This window comes from Coccinella septempunctata, chromosome 8 (genome assembly GCF_907165205.1).
Source record: "Coccinella septempunctata chromosome 8, icCocSept1.1, whole genome shotgun sequence".
NCBI classification, from domain to species: domain Eukaryota; kingdom Metazoa; phylum Arthropoda; class Insecta; order Coleoptera; family Coccinellidae; genus Coccinella; species Coccinella septempunctata.
This window is the reverse complement of record NC_058196.1, coordinates 19,244,178-19,263,800: the sequence shown is the minus strand read 5'-3', so window position 1 is coordinate 19,263,800 and position 19,623 is coordinate 19,244,178. Positions and strand designations below refer to the sequence as shown.

Genomic DNA, 19,623 nt, shown 5'->3' with positions numbered 1-19,623 from the left:
ATCCCATAAATATTTGGAAGCCTGCAAAAAAATTGAAATTCAGAAGGAAAGAACTTACTGGAGAACAATTAAAAAAACTTTCAATGTATTACTCCCATAACATCAAGGAACCGATTGAAGTAAATATGATATCATATCTGCATCCGTATCAGTAAAATTTCTTTGTTGACTTCAGCTAGAAGCTGTACATGGATCATTAGGAATAATAGGATTACTTGATATGATAGACTGGACGTCGATGGAACTGATGTATTTTCAAGAACACTCGATGAATTTGTTCTTTTAGCATTAATTGGTTTTTTTGGAATAGCAGAATAATATTTTTGGGCAACCCAGTAAAAGATTTGTAACATGCACGATGATAACCACTGTCATACAAATCATCCGGTAAATTATATCTTTGTTGTAGGTATGTATTTTGTATTTGTCGTTGTTTTAATTTTTGTTTACACTTATCAAGTGTCTCTTGGAAAATAATATAAATTTATCGCTAGAATGTTTACAAAATACTTCAATTTTTCTTTTTCCATGATTTTCACTACTTTTTACAAATAACTCACTCACAATTACACTCTCTACTATACATTGCACGCACCTGGCACATACACATACACAGCAAGGGACCGAGTTACCATAGATGTCTCAGTCACTCTGAAACTTATATGCATGGATTGCATAGTGCTCTCGAGCTAATACTCCCGGCTGCATAATTTTCAACTTTAGGGGATAGGGGTCACTACTATTTGTCTAACTGATGAAATATATCTTTGTTATAGTTACCTTAATAACATATTCAGACATATGAAAATAAGTAAAGTACATTAATTTTTTGTGCAGCTTCAAAGTGTCTTACAAGAGTTTTGGCCCATGGAATGTGTCTGACACTTGTCTTTTTGTTCTCGCAAGAGAACAATACAGTACGAAGTTACAAACTCTATTACAGATAATAAGTTTTTAAATATATTTATTTTTGCTTTGGAAGAAAATTGAATGATTGACACATAATATGCAGTAGCTTGATGAGAGTTAATGTTGATTATCTTCATTGGCTATAAAGGTTGAAAAAGTTACATCAGTTGTAGATTTCGAAAAAATCAACCCGAAGATGATATATGCATCTGATGCATTCATTCGTCATCAAGGGCGCCTAAACGATACAGCTGAGCCCAAAATTCATATTGTACAGGGTGGGTAAAATTCAATGGGATTGAATAGCAGCTCTGTAACTGTAAGAGCTAGGGAAAAATGAACGTCATGTTTCCGATCCCGATTTTCAAAATATAAATAGTGCTCGAAACTGTATCCCTCTTTCGTCTATTTTTTTCATTTTTTGGTTTTTAATTTGTGCCTCTATTTCGTAAAGTATCAGTGATATCGAAGAACAAATGTTACATTCTATAGACCCATTTTCATGTAGCTCTTACGGTTACAGAGCTGTCATTCAATCCCATCGAATTTTGACCACCCTGTATAGGGTGTCCAGTGAAGTGATCTCGAAAACTAGAAGAGCTAGAGCAAAATATATGGCACCTTCCTAAGTTTTTTTGAGGAACAAGGAATGGTACGAACTATAGCCTCTTAAGAAGCTTCATCTTTAAGTTATTGGCAATAATTGAGATTCTTACGATATCGAGAAAGTCACTTAAAAAACCATTAACAAATTGATTTAATAAATGCCAAGGTAAAAAACCACTATTCTCCGCTTTGGGGAATCCAGTTAAATATTATGAGTGCTGCCTAACCTCTGGATCGGTATACGGATGTTGTTTCCAGCGGTTGTTTTGTTACTCGTCGTATCCGTAGATCCTTCTGCTGAAGCTATTTGAGTGGTGATAATCACGGGGAGGCGGTAAGAAAGCCTGGATATAAACCTATCACTATACGTACTTTACAAAAAAGTGAGCTACAACAAGCACTCAAACTCGAAGAGAAAAAGGACAATCTCAAACTATCACTTATAATGGTCTCGGCACTCGATACAGAATCAAGAATTTTATTACGGAAAAAGCAGAATAATACAGAACGAATACTAAAGACAGAATTAATCAGAAGCGGTAGTGAATACATAAACAGTACTATACGGATTCGGTAATAAATACAGAATCCATCAGATTACTAAAGACAGAATGAATAGACCAGCGGGGACACCTCCTTTTGTATCCACCGTTGGAATGTGGAAACGGTATCTCCCTCATGTGCTAAAAATCGGTAAAATTCGACCGACAAAAAAATATTCCGGATCAAGTGTAAAAAAGTAGAATATTAGTTCAGAATCTCACCAATAAAATTCTTCTAAATTAGTCACAAATTTTTGCATAATGGTCATCACAATCGTCTTCCTGTTCGAACCCTCCAACAATCGTCGTAAGAAGGAGATGAAATAGGTAACAATAATATCACTTTGTAATGTAGATTCTAAACTGAAAAATTCAGTCCAATATTTTACGGTGGATTGAATTTTTCTCTCTGCGCAAGGGGGGTGTAATGAAGTTTAATTTTTTTGCAAAAATGAATGCTTATTTTCGAATAATTTTCTCGTTTTGAATAATTTTGATCGTTTTGATTTTCAATTCTGGATTCCGACATCGAAACCGTAAACATTTCGGAACGCTTAATTCCACTTTCAGTTTTAAAAAAACGATGTCGCATGTGAAAACCTGAGTCGCATGTGAAATAGCCAAGTTTTTGTTCACTAGTACTGATAAGCCAGAGTCAAGAGATTTTCATCGACACGAATTTTACCGATTTTCGGCATTTGAGACACATTCCGTTTCCACCCCACACCGGTGGATATAAAACCCATCCGCAGGTCAATTTTTTAAATCGGAGGAAATGCTGTTCAAACTCATATTATTAACATTTTCGGAAATCGGAAAAGCATTTCCACTAATGGCACTACCAATTTTATTTGCGGAACATTTTTCCTATTGCTGATACTCTCTTCAACATAACCAGTTGCCGATTTCCATCCCACGTGTCATTGGATTTGATCGATTGTCATACCACTGTTTGCCATAATTAAGATGTCTAAAACTCTGGTGTATTCACTGATTCGATTTTGTTTTTAATTTCGTGGGGATATGGGATCAGTTTCGTTTTTTCCACTGTAAGTAGCGCTGTTTAGAATTTGACAGAGCATTGTCATTTGATATTTGAAAATAATTTCCTACGACGTACGAAACTGTTGTATTTATAAGCGATTATTGGTGTGTAAAAATGTATTAGTATCGAGAAAGGGGTGTAAAACATTCATTTATTCAATATGACGTTCAGTAAGTTCAGTTTTCCATATGGACAATCAAGAGCTACAGCTAAGAATTCGGTGTTGTTGGAATTTGAAGCAGAACCAAATCAGATGAACGAAAATTCGGGACCGATATAGCTAAGTTTTATGGAAACTTCAGCAATATTTCAAAGAAACTGTATTGGAAATGCGTAATGTTAATTGTGAGCATGTATTGAGAATCAGAAATACATAAATCTATTCGAGTCTGTTACTTCAAATATTCTTCCTGAGTACATATAGTGAAAATTTCCTTTCCGTCAACTGAATATATTGGATATTTGACCAATTAACTGTGTTTTATTAAAATCATATTGAATTACCCCCCTCACGAATTTAAGTTGTCAAACGGAAACTATCTTGAAGAAGAACAGTAAATCCTCATTCGAACCCTTATTCGATAATGTTGAAATATTGACAGATTTGTTTTTACAACGAAAATTGAACTGTAAAGCACAAATATTCCTTAACACCTGACAAAATGCACCAGTACAAGTTTATATTTTAAACTCGTTGGACGTTGATTGACATTCGATATCAACGCAAAACAAAATAAAATGAGAGAGTATCATTGGACTTCCTTTGGTAGAACAAAGATAGAACGAAGCAAATGACATGGTGGCGCCGCCACGAAACTGATCCCATATCCCCGATTTTCTGAAATTTTGATGCTTGCAAAAAGTGACAAGTGCATACACCAGTGTTTTAGACATCTTAGCCATAATTAATAGTAGCAGACGTACGTCGAAAAGCGTGCCAAGTGTACTTTTCAGGATCCTCTAATTCAAGAAGGGGACGAAATTATTTATACCAACCACTCGATTGGTGCACATTCCCTTATCATACCGTATACCGTAAGAAAACTCTGTCATTTCGGGGGCGCAATGATAAATATTGCTTCACCAAATGCACATAACTAATCCCATTACTATCGGCAACAGTAAAACGTCTAGCTTTTCTTGTCTTAGTTAGGCGATCGAATAGTAAGAGCCAAAAATTCCACAAATGGCTACCACCTTAAAAAATAAGTACGCTATGTCCGGTGCATCCATGAAAAATTTTCTCAAGTCATCTTCTTTGAATACATGCCTCCTTGACTACGTCATTCTTGCTAGTTGCCTTCATGAATGCATGAACTTTCACAAATGATATAATATCAACTCCTTTGTTTATTCTCAACAAACATTTCAATTTTGAATGAATAGCCCACATTGTTGATGTTTCGTATTGCTCTGACATTTTTTGAAGGTAAGGAAGTACAATTCGTTCATCTATATTAGTCACGAAAAATCGCGGTTGTTTCAAAGAATTTAATATCTACTTATACTTCGATATACTATTTTCTAATATTTTTGTTGTTCTTAGTTAACGTCAGTTTTGCAGAAGTATCTTGGCAGCGATCACAGAATGGGGTGCCTTAAATCGATCGGACATTAGAATAACGTTTTTGGCCTAGACATTTGTAAAAGAGTGAATCGCGAGGGCCGAAGGCCCGAGCTACTGACAAAAGTTGAGTTGAGCTCGAGCTACGGAGGAAAGGCTAATCAGCCTGCAAAGGTGAACCTATAATGGAGAAGACAAGATATCATAGTAGTAGCTCACATATAATCATTGTCCTTCTATTATGACCTTGTAGAGAGCCAAGAAGTATGGATTTATCACTCATGTGATAATCTACATTTAAATTCCTGATAATAGTAGTGTCAGCAAGATTGGAACATATAGGTAGAAGTACCCACTATTTTTATTGGTGTCTAGAAAATTCAAGCTTCAACTTCTGTACTATATAGAATGAAGGTCCAATGATTTGAAATGAAACGAACAAGGATAAAAGCAAATATGTATATTGAATTATGTTTGAACAATCAGAAATTTAAAATTATTCTCAGTTGTGCTGAGGGTAATCTCCGAACCTCAATTTATTTGGTACATCAACATGAAGAATGAGTAAACGCTTCGCATCATCTGAAAAGACAGAGACACATAAAGAACCTAAAAAATTAACCGCTCCAATAATAATTGTGGTCAAACGTAAGCAGTGGAAGGAATAAGATAAAATAATGAGTAAAATAATCTGACGATGACAGCTTATATCATGACAATATGTCTATCCCAGATATTGGAAATAATATGGCGACAAGAAGACTTCTGCAGTTCGAGAGAAAAACTCAGGAATCTGAAAAAATAAACAAGAAATCTGACATTAAACACGTGAATATGGTATATTCTTAGTTATTGCATTTCGTTGAATACTTATGAGAAGAAACAGTGGTGGATAAGAAGGAGAGGTCGATGATGAGGAGAATGGCATATGACGTTCCAGGGAGTACCAGCCAGTACTCTTGCATGTTAATGCTGTGTAGCTTTTATATTTTTATAATATAAAGAATACTAGGATGGTAGTGTCTTCTAAATATCTGCTTTTCAACGGTTTTTAATCGTTAAAAAGAGTACCTAACTCTTCTAACAAAAGCCTAGATGTAACTGATTCAAGAACAGACTCTCACTGGCAATAAATAGCTACAAAGTAAATGATCAGTTTTTTATTTCGCCTAAATTAAATTATATACAGAAAAATATACAGGTAAAAATAAATGTACTAGCGGACTGGTTGACTTGAGGGGGTTGATGAAATAACGGTCAATTAACTACGTTCACTACAGGAAAATACGGTTAAAATAAACAGTAAATACGGTTAAATTTTGAAAGCCTGGCGAGTCACTCCCTCTGTCGGCGGAAATCGGTACGTGTCTCTCTCTCTCTCTTTCTCTCTCTCCTCTCTCCCTCTAGGTGACCCTCAAAATGGTTGCCTGTCAGGCAGCGGGTTGGAAGACGCTGTCAACCTGTAACTTGATCGTTCGGAAATCGGCAAAATATTAACAAAATAAGAACAAAAATAGAGAAGTATAGGAGCCCCAAGTCCTCTTGGGACCCAGCAGCGGTCCAAAGGTCATAGAAATCGGCAATCTACACGCCTAAAAAGACTAGATCGAGTTTAAACGGTAGTTCGGCATTTTCAGCTAGTTGAACGGATTGAATAAAGCAGAAAATAGTGAAAATAATACCCCAGGTGTGCACTACGGAAGGAATAAAAATGCTACAAGTGACTTGCCTTAAACTTTCAAACTTGTCGTAATTCCCACTCACGGTAAAAACACCTTACACACTTTCCTTGGCAATTCGATCTCAATTAATTCCTCTCTTCACCTTCAGCGCCGGGCCTCGAAGAAGTACCCCTCTCCGCGGAAAACTCGCCCCACTATGTTTAATTCATCTTTCCACTGGATACACCTGAATTGTTCGGTCAATCAACTGGCTCCATTGAACTCTAAGTTCTAAGTACTTTTAGAGTTCAATGACTGGCACGGAAAGAGACATTTTGAGCAACGAGCGAAGCGAGAGAGATAGAGAAATACGCTCATTACGACAAATGAAGCTTTCCTTAACTGGTTTCACAAATAACTGTTATAAGTGAAAATATTGAAACTTATTATTTCGAGAACCTCTGACTATGTCCCCATTTTTTTGAGAAATTCTTTGAAAAATATCTGTTTTTATGTTAATATGAAAATATCTGAATATATTTTAAACTTTTATATGAAGGATAATGTCAAAATTTTCATTACTTAGTTCTATTTTTTGTTATCCTTGAAAATAATTTTGTGTTTGAGAATGTTTTATTATATTCATGAACAATTTTAAGTTTGAATATATTTTGTTCATTCAAAGAAGTTTATTCAGTTTACTATGAAAAATATGTAACCGAACTTGTTCACTCGCTCGTTCAAGTATTTCATGATAGGTCTTATAAATTCATTTACACAATTTTATGGTGGTCAAATGAGACCGAAACCATGGTCAGCATATGCTTTTCTTCGGTGGAACGTCCTCCATTTAGTGGACCTGACGATGAAAATTGGCTAGCTCAACTCAGATCGTAACACTTGTTGATATTCATATCGGCGGGTAGTAGGTATGCATCTGAATTAATTCTTATTATTTCATTCATTGCCACCCTGTTGAGGTATGATCCTTCTAGTTATACTTCTATACCTTCCCGTGGTTCTTGCTGAACAATAAATTGAAAAACATCATTTGTCTATAGTAAAATAAAGATATTTTTATTTTAACCTTATTTTGAGGAATATTTTCAGAATTCAATTCTTTTAAAAACTATGCACTCATTCGATTTATTAGCCAAGTAGGGCATTATACTACATTCTTTCAGGTATCATTTCAAAAAACCATCGCAATAACCATTCAATATAATATGTGTCGTCTGGTTGCAAAACCGGCCAACTCCTCAATTTTCGGAGAAAATTTCTGTTTATTTTACTATGTCCTTGACTAACATTTCCACCCATTGGCAATGAGAAACTATAACAAAACCGGTCAACTCCGTGCGTTTTGGGGGTTAGAACACTCCAATGTGCTGCAAAAGCGGCCACATCCACTCATCAGTGTTTTTCAAAACCGGTCATCACCAAATTCAACAGGTAGGCAGGTGGCGCTAGTGTTCCCACTTATCATACCACGTCTTACGAATCCTTGGAGAATAATGACGTCATCATGTGCGAGCCTAGTTGACGATTTAGCCCCTCGAGTGTAAAGTTTCGTTTCAACTATGTTATATACATAATTATATATATTTTTTATGAGTTTACTCAACCTAACATAAAGTTCAGTTACACAGAAACATTGTGGATGATTTTTCTTGGCTAAAACCCCGCTATTTGATGTCAATTTTATAGATATTTTAAGCTTTAGTTTGTTGCAAAACCGGCCAACTCCAAAGTGGGTTGCAAAACCAGCCAAATCCTAACTATAATTTTGAATTTCCTCCTCCCAGCACCTTCCCCCAGATTCTCTTATGGTGCTCTAAAACCTACTATCCTAGTGACACATTAATAACAAGAGATTTGGATCCTATCTCCAATTCCCTAGTTTTGACAAAAAATCGTCTCTCCTGAAAAATTTTCTGTTATGGAGATGACCGGTTTTGCAACCAGACGACACATATATAAGATTCGGAAATGGAAGGACACAGAGCAACGTACAGAACTACAGAAGGTAACTCCATACCCTGAACCCTGAGGTTCATACAGTTGTAGACAGGGGAGGCGTTGTCAGATTTAGCATTCCTCCAAGATAGTCATAAAAAATTAGGGATGCCATTTAAATCACCTCATACCTCGTATTTAGGACATAAAATACACTCTATAATATTTTTTTCAGCTCAAGCGAAATTTGAAATTTTAATCGACCTGTCCGAGCATAGTCACAACAGAAAAATAAAATGTTATTCCAAGTTAATGACTCGCATTACACTGTGACTAACACTTTCCATTTTACATTCCTCTCATTCGTCTCTGTTTCACATTTATCTACGTTGACAAGATTGATCCTGCTGAAATTTCATGTTGAAATTACTGTAGTAGTTTATTCAACTATGTCACATATTGCTGAACTGTATTCTTCTTCTCTTAACAATATTTTACAATTAAAATATTTTGGATGTTCTCACAGGAATTGAAGACACACATGATGAAACAATCGATACAGAAAAAAAAAAGAGACTTGCTAGAAGAGATGATACTTTCATAATTTTGAAAGCCAAAACAAGGATCTAGAAATTTAGGGACCCGATTATTTTTCCCTCGAAACAATATTATCTTATTTATTGAGTACTAGACTTGCTATCTTCCATAATGCAGCAAAAATTTACTAGTTTCGTGAACAGAAATGTAGTAAACCTTGATATTTACCCGAAGAAACATTGGCTTCTGCAGAACAAATATTACTGATTGCAACTCATGCGGCCGCTGAAGTTTCATAAGAAAAATTAAGTATTCTTTATACATTGCCTTATCCATATCGTACCAATCCATATTGTAGGCAGTTTCTTGAATGATTTCACCCTAGAACAAATTGAAAACCTTGAATAGAGGGACCGCGTGTCTCGTTGGACTGATAATTTTGGAGATAGGGACTCAGATTTGATGAAAATAGTTATTGATTAGTCTAAGTAATAAAAATATGATTTTGCAATAGATAGAAGTGAAACTTCTTTGGCGTCATTGAACGTACTTGCAGTAATAGACATGTAGCTACAACATTTCCAGTTGTAATAGAAATAATCAATTGACGTTCGTAAAACATCACTTTCTAGGTCGTTTCGTCTGTTTCTCTGTGTAGTTTAATCTACACTACACTTTCAGCTGATTTTCATTGTAATTGTGCAAACGAATGAAAAAAACACTGACGTTCATTCATTCATTCATTGCTGTATCCCGTTGCCGGGAATGTATCTAAAAAAAGACGAAAAAAGGGAAAAAACAAAAAGAAAAGAAAAAAAAAGGAAAAAAGGTGCGAACCGAGGTGCGAACAGACTTAATAATCTTTCAGGGCTAATTGCGACTGTGTGCTCTCCTGTGACTGTAGAGACCCAACCGTGACCTACATATCCTACCACACTCCGGGCATGGGTAGACACCAACCAGATCTGGCCGCCGCTGGTTCCTTCTCGCTGTCTCCATTGTAACTGTGCCCATAGACATCCACTGTGACTTGTCTAACGCTAGTTGTTCCCAGATATGATTGGCATTAACTGATTTTAGGGATTGATGTAGTGTATCCTTAAACCGCTTGTACTGGCCTCCTGGTTTCCGGGCTCCGGGACGTTAGGTTGTCGCGCTCATAGATTAATAATTTTGATTTGATATATAGTTACGTTTCTCAGAAGATTTGTTGCTTTTTCATCCTCTTGTAAAGTGATGAACTTATAGCAAATTTTAAATTTAATCGTATCCATTTTGAAGTAGATTACTGTGACGCCCGTGACATTTTGCATTTTACACCACAGAAAACAAATATTACACCTCATTTCGACTATATAGGTGTAGATAAACTACACCTCCTCTACACTGGTGTAAATCCAATCAGCAAACGAATACTGAAATCGAGTGTAAATTACACCGAGTATAGAAAAGTACTACACTTCCTATGCAAACAGAAGGACCTTTTTATTTCGGATTAGTCAAATCGTTATTATTTTAATCGAATAAAATTATAACTTTCACTGTTTGTAAACAATACCCCTACCACCAACTAAAATATCTGTGTGTTATCCATGTGATACTTAAGGGAGAGTTATACCTCAAGAATCTCCATTCAAAAACGGCATTCAATAGTTCTCAATTTAAGCTTTCAATTTTGTACATAAGGCCTTGATTTTTTTCAATTGAAGTTAAAGTTCGTCCTTATGTCACCCCTTCTCTTTTTTTCCATTTAGTTGGTTTTTTATGAGAAAAAAAAGTTGAACTTTAGTGTTTATAAAACTTGTTTTCACAATCATTTTTCGACGATATAGATTTAATGCTCTCAGTGCACATTAACAGAACATTCGAAAGATAAGGTGCATTCATAAATAAATGTACCATATACATAACATTCTCAAATAAATGTACTAGCGGACTGGTTGACTTGAGGGGGTTGATGAAATAACGGTCAATTAACTACGTTCACTACAGGAAAATACGGTTAAAATAAACAGTAAATACGGTTAAATTTTGAAAGCCTGGCGAGTCACTCCCTCTGTCGGCGGAAATCGGTACGTGTCTCTCTCTCTCTCTTTCTCTCTCTCCTCTCTCCCTCTAGGTGACCCTCAAAATGGTTGCCTGTCAGGCAGCGGGTTGGAAGACGCTGTCAACCTGTAACTTGATCGTTCGGAAATCGGCAAAATATTAACAAAATAAGAACAAAAATAGAGAAGTATAGGAGCCCCAAGTCCTCTTGGGACCCAGCAGCGGTCCAAAGGTCATAGAAATCGGCAATCTACACGCCTAAAAAGACTAGATCGAGTTTAAACGGTAGTTCGGCATTTTCAGCTAGTTGAACGGATTGAATAAAGCAGAAAATAGTGAAAATAATACCCCAGGTGTGCACTACGGAAGGAATAAAAATGCTACAAGTGACTTGCCTTAAACTTTCAAACTTGTCGTAATTCCCACTCACGGTAAAAACACCTTACACACTTTCCTTGGCACCTCGATCTCAATTAATTCCTCTCTTCACCTTCAGCGCCGGGCATCGAAGAAGTACCCCTCTCCGCGGAAAACTCGCCCCACTATGTTTAATTAAATAGTTCTCAATTTAAGCTTTCAATTTTGTACATAAGGCCTTGATTTTTTTCAATTGAAGTTAAAGTTCGTCCTTATGTCACCCCTTCTCTTTTTTTCCATTTAGTTGGTTTTTTATGAGAAAAAAAAGTTGAACTTTAGTGTTTATGAAACTTGTTTTCACAATCATTTTTCGACGATATAGATTTAATGCTCTCAGTGCACATTAACAGAACATTCGAAAGATAAGGTGCATTCATAAATAAATGTACCATATACATAACATTCTCATTCACTATGATACATAACACAGATAATACAAAATTGATATACCATACACGTTTTATGAAAAACATTACATAAATATTATATTAATAAATTATGTGTGATATATGTATCTCGTGAAATGGGTATGTTATGTATACAGTACCTTTAGTTATAAATTCACGGTTATGTTTCAAATGTTCTCTTTATGTTACGTAGCACCAGCATGCATGTAACATGCTGGTCTGCTGGGTCTTTCTTCGAAAATCATGATATAGAAAATTGAATGAACATATTATTTTTGAACAATGTATGAAGCAATAATTTTATTCGATTGATCATATGTTCCTCAGCAAGGTGAGTTCATAACTAGATCTATTCTTGGATTTACGGCCAAAGTCGCCAAAGAAGTTTCACTATCGCGTGGCTTTCCATGCGCCAATTCTTTTCCTAACTGAATATTGAGTGGAATCTTTCACGTGGTGAATAACTGATGGAAACTGGTTTGTTTCCACAAAAAATATTAAATTTGAATTCGTCGTCTATCCACCGAGCTGAAATCAATGTCACTTACGCGAAATATTGAAAGATTGTTCAATTACATTAATTGAACAAAACAACAAAAATAAATGAAGTTATACTTCAGCACATCACCATAGAAAGAATTTCTGTTCATACTCACCAAATCTATTATTTTCTGCCACGAATAGAAACATAAGTAACAAAGTACCGCCAATAACAAGCCCTCCAGCAGATAAGCTGAATTGAAATTCTGAAATATTCGAAAATGTTTCTTACAATATCATCCAATGTTTAAACGATCTATGAAAAAAGTATCAATAGTAAAACTCCAAGGGGAAACGAAAGTTCTGTACTCGAAAACATTTCATTCCTTATAGGTCTGATATTATGCTTCGTGCGTTATACTCACGAACAAAAAGATAGGAATAGGAAATATAAGATGCCACTATATCGGTGGTTGATTATACAGACTCATTTTTTTTAGCCACACTCAAATATATAAGGATAATTGCCAAAGATATTTTCATGGGGATCATTTTTATTGTGTTATCGGGGATAGAGTCCGTGACTTTGTGGTTGGAGCGTCGGCTAAGTATACCGCAAGGTACCGAGTTCGATCCCAGGCTAGAAAAGAAATTTTCTAGTCGATACGGTTAAGAGCCATCATTTACTGTTGGGTTAAAATAAACAGTGTTGTGCATAAGGTGGCTTAAGGACAAAGTAAAAAAGCCTACACAGAACTGGTCCGAACTCACAGAACTTCTGAGAGGTACTTCAGTACTACCTATGGAGAATTAGGATAATATATACATAATGATATGAGGAGAAAATATTCAATACTTTTATTACGAATGAGAAAGTTCCTTGTTTGTTTTTTTTTTTGTCCTCGCATTACATACTCTGGCACCAGATTTTAATGGGGATTTCACAATACTGTAGAAAATTTATTCAAGGAGGTTCTCATTCATTTCTACATAAAGAATAGAAAACGCAAAATGTCGATTTTCTTGAATAAAACTATTGATTTTCTATGAAAAAGTCCACTATGGCATTCCATAAGGAGAGTAAAGAGAAGGAGAAAGATAGCCGTACTGAAAAAGCAATAAAAGGGGGGAACTTTAGCATCCCTTCGAAATGAACTGCTTTCATTTCATTTTAGGTTATTTGTCACCTTAGTTTTTATTTATCGGATAAAAGGATTTCCATGAGGGAAAGGGAGGTCTGTAGCCTGTTAGGAAGAAAATACCTTCGCAAATGCAGTTGAATAGCAGGCAGTGATTGGGATGAAACATATCATTCCTGGAGACGTTAATCCACCTAATACATCCCGTATCAAATCGAAACACCTGTGGAAAAAATTATATGAGTGGATCAGGACGAAAATTCATTTTCCACCCTAGAAGTAGAAGAGAAAAACATACATTTATTCAAAATCTGTAATGGAATTCGAAATGATTAAGCATCGGTTGTGGTTGAAGAAATCTACATCTGATTACATCACCAATCACGACCTGAAATCTTCTATCAAAAATTAACTAATTTGTAAATTCAGAGAAAGTCTGAAACATTGGCTTATCCGCAGAGGCAGTTCCATAATGTTTCAAATATGCTCTATGATTGCAGAATTTCGTGAAAGAGGTTGTCTTGCACAAACATTATCTATAATCCATTCACTTTTATTTTAGCAGTCGGTTGGCCATGGAACTTTGACACATTTCACTCTGTATAGTACGAAAATGTGGGGTTATGCCGCTTGTCAAAACATTTTTGCATTTTAAATCAACGCTATGTTGCCCGTTCTACGTAAAAGTTTCTGTTATTACGCATTTTACCTCAATGTCGAATCTCTTCGGAAAATATGTGACGAACATAATTGAAGTTTATACAAACTGATTGAAGGCATACCAAATCCAGTTATTTGCATGGAAAAAACAAGAGATGAGAATAATATCATAATATGCACTAACTTGAGGAGAGTTAATGTTTGTTATCTTCTTTGGCTAAAGTTTGACTACGTTACATCAGTTGTAGATTTCAAAAATATTAACCCGAAGAAATTTACAAATAATTGCAAGAATGTTAAATTCTTCAACAAAAATCATCTTGCATCAATATAAGTAAAAGGAATTGAAGGAAGTTTCAATCAAGATGAACTTCACATTTGAACAAAAATTTCACATGAATAAACAATTAGCAGGACAACTGGCGCGTATTTGTGGCTGTTCATCTTAATGCATTGATATAATAATAATAATTAGGTATTTATTGGTACCTTTAGACATTTACAATGTATAGGATCAGTCAAATGAGAAATAGAAAAATCAATTTTCGGGTACTTATTCTACGATAACATTAATCGAAAATCCTGTAGTAAACTCTTCGCATTAATTCACTCAAACTTAAAATTCTCAAATGCCACCACTTTTTTGGATCTCCCAATAGAAGGAAATTCTTTGTCATCCACTTCATTCACAATCTTTCTGATTGTGGAAATATTCAGCTGAAATATAAGTCGTTTAGATTCAGATGAAACATTATATAAATTCTCTTTTCTCTTACATTGAATACATATTCAATGTCGCTACCGTCTGACGTATTGTGGATTTTAGAATAATCAAATAACTATTTGAATGAGCGGACCTGAATTCTAAATAGCACTTTCTGAAACCCTGTCTCTTTTTTCAATCATTTTCGGCATTTTCGTAATATTAATTGATATAAGTTGTGGCAACGGTGTTATGACATTAACGACATCATAGATTAACTTAAAATATAGATGGATCACTCTGACAAGTGGCGCCACCTATTGTTATGGTACTAGAGTCCGACCGAACTTTCGGTTTCGTTTTCGGTTTCGGCCTAGTTTCGGCCAAAAACACAGGTTTCGGCTCAGTTTCGTTTTCGGCCAAAATCCAGCCGAAACTACAGCCGTAACCGAAACTGAGTTCGGTGCAGCTGCGCTGCTAAGGGTTCTCCATAAAATTGTTACGCTTTCGTTATTCATGCGCTCATTGTGTTTGTCCTCGCTGGATGATATCGAATCATTCGCGTGACTGGTCTTGGCGCAGCGAACTTTGCATTAGTGCTGTTTGCTGTTAAATTTCGTCACAACTATCATGACCTTTAAATTACAAAATTATCCCGAAACGATAGAAGAAGACGAAGACGAAAGTCTTATTTTGCTATTGGTTTCATTCACATCATGTATATGAAATAAAATCTACAATATAATTCACGTTGTGGTCAATAGCGGATTTGCAGTCCGCCCTTAAGTCAAATCCGCTACTGGTTGTCGTTAAATAACGTTGAATAAAGATCTCTACAGTTTTTTTTTTTTGATCGGCCTTCTGAGTTAACTTTCATTGACAAGATAGTCATCAAAATGAGCAAAATTTAGAAGAAATTCTCTTCTCCCAAAGTTGATAGAATATTTTTTGTCTCTTACAATTAGAAATATTGGAAAAAAATATTTCTGTTTGCATTCTTCATTTCATGTTTTTCACCAGTGTGTGTAATTCGAAGTTTAATGATATTGGTAAGATATGGAAGGAATTACTCATTTCATTTCGACATTTTTCTAAAAGCACAAATTATTCACTGGATAACAAAAACAATGATATGTTTATTTATTAATTATCAGTTTCAAGATCAAATTATCGAGATTATTATTATGTAACTGAAAAATAATGACTGATTCTGATGAATTTTCTTCCACGGAAGCATGACATTATTGAAGTTTCGGTTTCGGTTTCGTTTTCGGCCGAAACTGAGACCACAGCCGAAATCCGGTTTTGGTTTCGGTTTCGGCCGTGAAAACTAGTTTCGGTCGGACACTATATGGTACACTAATCACAAAAAATTATTCTAAATTTGATCGTTAGGTGTCACTGCATTTTGAGCTTTCGATCGTTATCACTCGTGAATGAGATTGGTGGTTTATTTAATCTATGAACGACATTTCATCAGTGCCAACCTTACTCCGTTCTAGTTACAAAAACTTGAGAAAATTATTTCATGGCCAACCGACTGCTAAAATAAATGTGAATGCAGTATAACTATACTACTTCACTACTACTACTACTACTTCACTAGTAAAACGGTGTTGACGAACTTGTTAATACATGATTTTGTAATTTGTCTTCATTTGAGATGGTAATATTACAATGAACATGGTCGAAATTGTCAAGTAAAATTAATCAAACTTGAACACATCCAAAGGTCAATTCAAAAGTTAAGATTCCCTATTTCAATGTCAATGTTGTGAAAGATTGGGTACAGCTATTCTACTATTCATTGGCTTATCATATTTGGTTTATTATTAGGTATTCAATAAACTACTGCACTTCATGATTACCTGTATATCGATTCCATTTTATTAATAGTAAGTAAAATGGTTTGGATTATTTCACTCTATTAATAACTAATTAACTTCTCGGTTAAAACGAGAAAGACCATCAAACTGAAAACTGAAACTTCCGCAACATCTTGAATGTGTTTATTTCCAGAATGTTGGAAACATCGAAAAGAAATAATTTTTTATTTATAGCACTCTAGCCATTATTCTTCACCAGATGGAAACCTTGTGAATGCAAAGATTATAGAGTAGAAAGTGAGGAAACGACCTCATATCTCTAGCATTGAAAACGGACTACATTTTGGCGAGTGAAAACACGCTTGACAATGAGATGGCGCTGAAAACGCACTGTCAATACGGAAAAACTTTTTGATAACAGTTTTCTGTTTTTTAATTGAGGGGCGCGAAATTCGAATTCTATTCCTTTGTATTAAATTTCAATATCGATTTTGTTTCGATCAGAAAACAAACATCCTGAGCGACAAAACAAAAGTATGGTTTTGTTTTGTGATCAGGATGTTAGTTTTCATCTAAATATTGTTTGGAATCAATTGATATAAATGAAAAACGCTGTTGGATGTGCTATATTTTTATTTGCAATTTATAAAAAATTTACAAAATTTGAAATTATGGGCAATAAATGAAGCTTTGACTAGGACACTAGAGTATATGGTGTCCTGCTATACGTCGAAGGTGTTATTTCTGTGCAATAGGTTGTTTTGAATTAATAAACTTAGTTGAATTTGTAAAATATACATATATCAGATATGATATGAACCAATACCAAATATACCATCATAGCATACACATTCCAGTTACTTGCATATGTAGGTATTATTTATAGAATTTTCAGAACCACACTTAAAAAAAACTTACAGAGATATACAAGACCTGTATGTCAGTATAATTTTTGGGTGCTTTTTTTATGATTTCCCTATGATATGGTCTCTTTATGGCACAATATACAAATTAATTAATGATTAATGAATGAACGAAACACTCACAGCAGGTTTCATAAAACTTTGACTTTCCAAACAACAACTTGACAGTCACTCGGTTCCCAAATAGAAATGAATAAAACCTCTGCATTTCCGAATACATATATTGAAAGAGTAGTAATTGAGAATCATTGAATGGATATATAAAGATCATAATTTAACCTTAATAGGCCGTTCATTCAAGGGATGCTTTCTGCATACAACAACCTGCAGTAAAATGTTCACTGCACATAGTCGGTAGCGTTTGCTGAAGTCATTGTCTTCACGCCCTGAGAATTTTATCCACTTCGGAGCACTGAAAATTAGAATCAATGAATGACTGATTCACATGTTATGAGTATTAATACTTACGCTTTCATTTTCCTTAGTTGAGTGAAAAACTTAATCTCGGAAAATACATTTAATTATTTCATCCACAGTTCTTCACCATTCAATAATTTTCGAATAATATTTTGGTGATTTCACCAAGAAATAAGACAAAAAAATTCAATAATCAGCAACTAGAACGAGATAGATAAACAAAAAGCGGTACGAGAATCAGAACATTCAAAACCTCTTTGATCAAAATGGACGTCTGCAATATTACAAAATTTCATATGTTTCTGCAAATGGCACTCAAATTAATATTTTAACCAGTCCTAGCGTTTTAAAAACACGCTTGATACACAGATGGCGCTCAAATCGCTTTAGTCGCCCCGTTTCCCATCTGTCTACTCTATAATAATTGATTTGGAATATCAAATTCATTTTTACATCAACTTAAACAGATTCTTCCATTCAAACCACTTAAAGATGAAATGAACTAAAATTACTTACAATTTCAGATCTTGATGATAGCCTACAATATCGCGAAACTTTTGCTTCACAAGTTCTAAATTCTGCACTCTGCTTAACGAAGTTTTCTGCATGAGTTTGATCAAACTTTGACACTTGTACTCAAAGAGTTTTGCTATAATATATGAATCGATTGATAGATGCACAACTAATGTTATAAGTCTCCATGATAATGCAATGATCACAAGTACTAGGATTTCCCTTACTAAAACAGAACGAAACAGAATTCCGTTATTGTGATTGGTCTCCCGATAATAAAATAATAATTATTCAATTCATTGAATATTGGCAAAGTTCGTTATCTATTAATGAATGTAAAGTGCTTTCAACAAAATTCGTCGTCGAGAAGGCTACGGAAGTTTAAGGATTGCTGTTCTGTTCAGGATAGTCTGCCGTCACTTCCTATTTCTGTTTCACAGAGAACGCTTACACTTTGGGAAACGTTACTTCAGAAAGATTGATTATCTACAGCATAACTAGGAATTATGTTTAGACACACGAAGTTTCAAATTCCATAGCATACTTGACGACGAATATTTTCAAACATAAGTTAGCTCGAAACCTTATTCGGTCTTCCTTTCTACCGAAAATAGTTCTGAGAATATTTTGACTTTCTGTACGTTTTTCTGAATTTGATAGCTGTCGTCAGTAGGTACACTTATCAGTGAAAGTATTATATTTTCAAGTTAAAACATTATCTGGCCTACCTGGAAAGTAGTTTGTTTCGACAGGGTACCATAATGGCAGAAATAGACCACAAGCAAATCTCAGATCATTATCCGAACAGGAACTACCTTCGAAAAAGTGAACTAACAAATTCCACATCGAAACATAACGTATGAAGTATTTAAATAAGTTCCTTTTGATTGCTAAAGATCTGTAAAATTCTCTCGGATTCTCTGATATCGTTCGGCATGTATTCATGTACTGATTCACGAATTTAACCATGTTTTCGCATTTCCAAAAATACATTGATAGCTGAGCTGGCGGATCAAAGCATTGTAACAGGCTGAATGCTGCGATGATCACTTGAGGCTTCAACCTGTCATCTGAAAATGATATTTCAATTAATCAACTTAATCTCTAGTGAGAAACACTGAAAAACGAGGAAATTGTAAGGTAAGACATGGGACATGAGATTGTGTGCCTAATTGTTAAGCATCAGAACCGACGTAACAACTGACACCATGGTTATAAATGAATTGTAATTTGAAAAAATTAAGACAACATGCTTTAATTTGAAATCGAACC

The 19,623-nt window shown here is 34.9% G+C and overlaps 1 protein-coding gene across 2 annotated transcripts in view; it reads right to left on the bottom strand.

Annotated features, from left to right (window-relative positions):
* Window positions 1-19,413, bottom strand: part of LOC123319457 (odorant receptor 45b-like) — a 43,407-nt gene extending 23,994 nt beyond the window's left edge. The window contains exons 1-6 of one of the 2 annotated variants that reach the window (XM_044906442.1): window positions 19,080-19,413; window positions 18,355-18,577; window positions 13,433-13,532; window positions 12,347-12,436; window positions 9,049-9,201; window positions 5,110-5,248 (exon numbers count right to left, since the gene is read on the bottom strand). In XM_044906442.1, the coding sequence (XP_044762377.1) occupies window positions 5,198-5,248; window positions 9,049-9,201; window positions 12,347-12,436; window positions 13,433-13,532; window positions 18,355-18,577; window positions 19,080-19,344 (882 nt within the window). In that variant the 5' untranslated portion in view covers window positions 19,345-19,413 and the 3' untranslated portion in view covers window positions 5,110-5,197. Of the gene's footprint in view, window positions 1-5,109; window positions 5,249-9,048; window positions 9,202-12,346; window positions 12,437-13,432; window positions 13,533-18,354; window positions 18,578-19,079 lie in introns of those variants that run through there. The other variant, XM_044906443.1, reaches the window with a different exon arrangement.
* Between the last annotated feature and the right edge of the window lie 210 nt (window positions 19,414-19,623).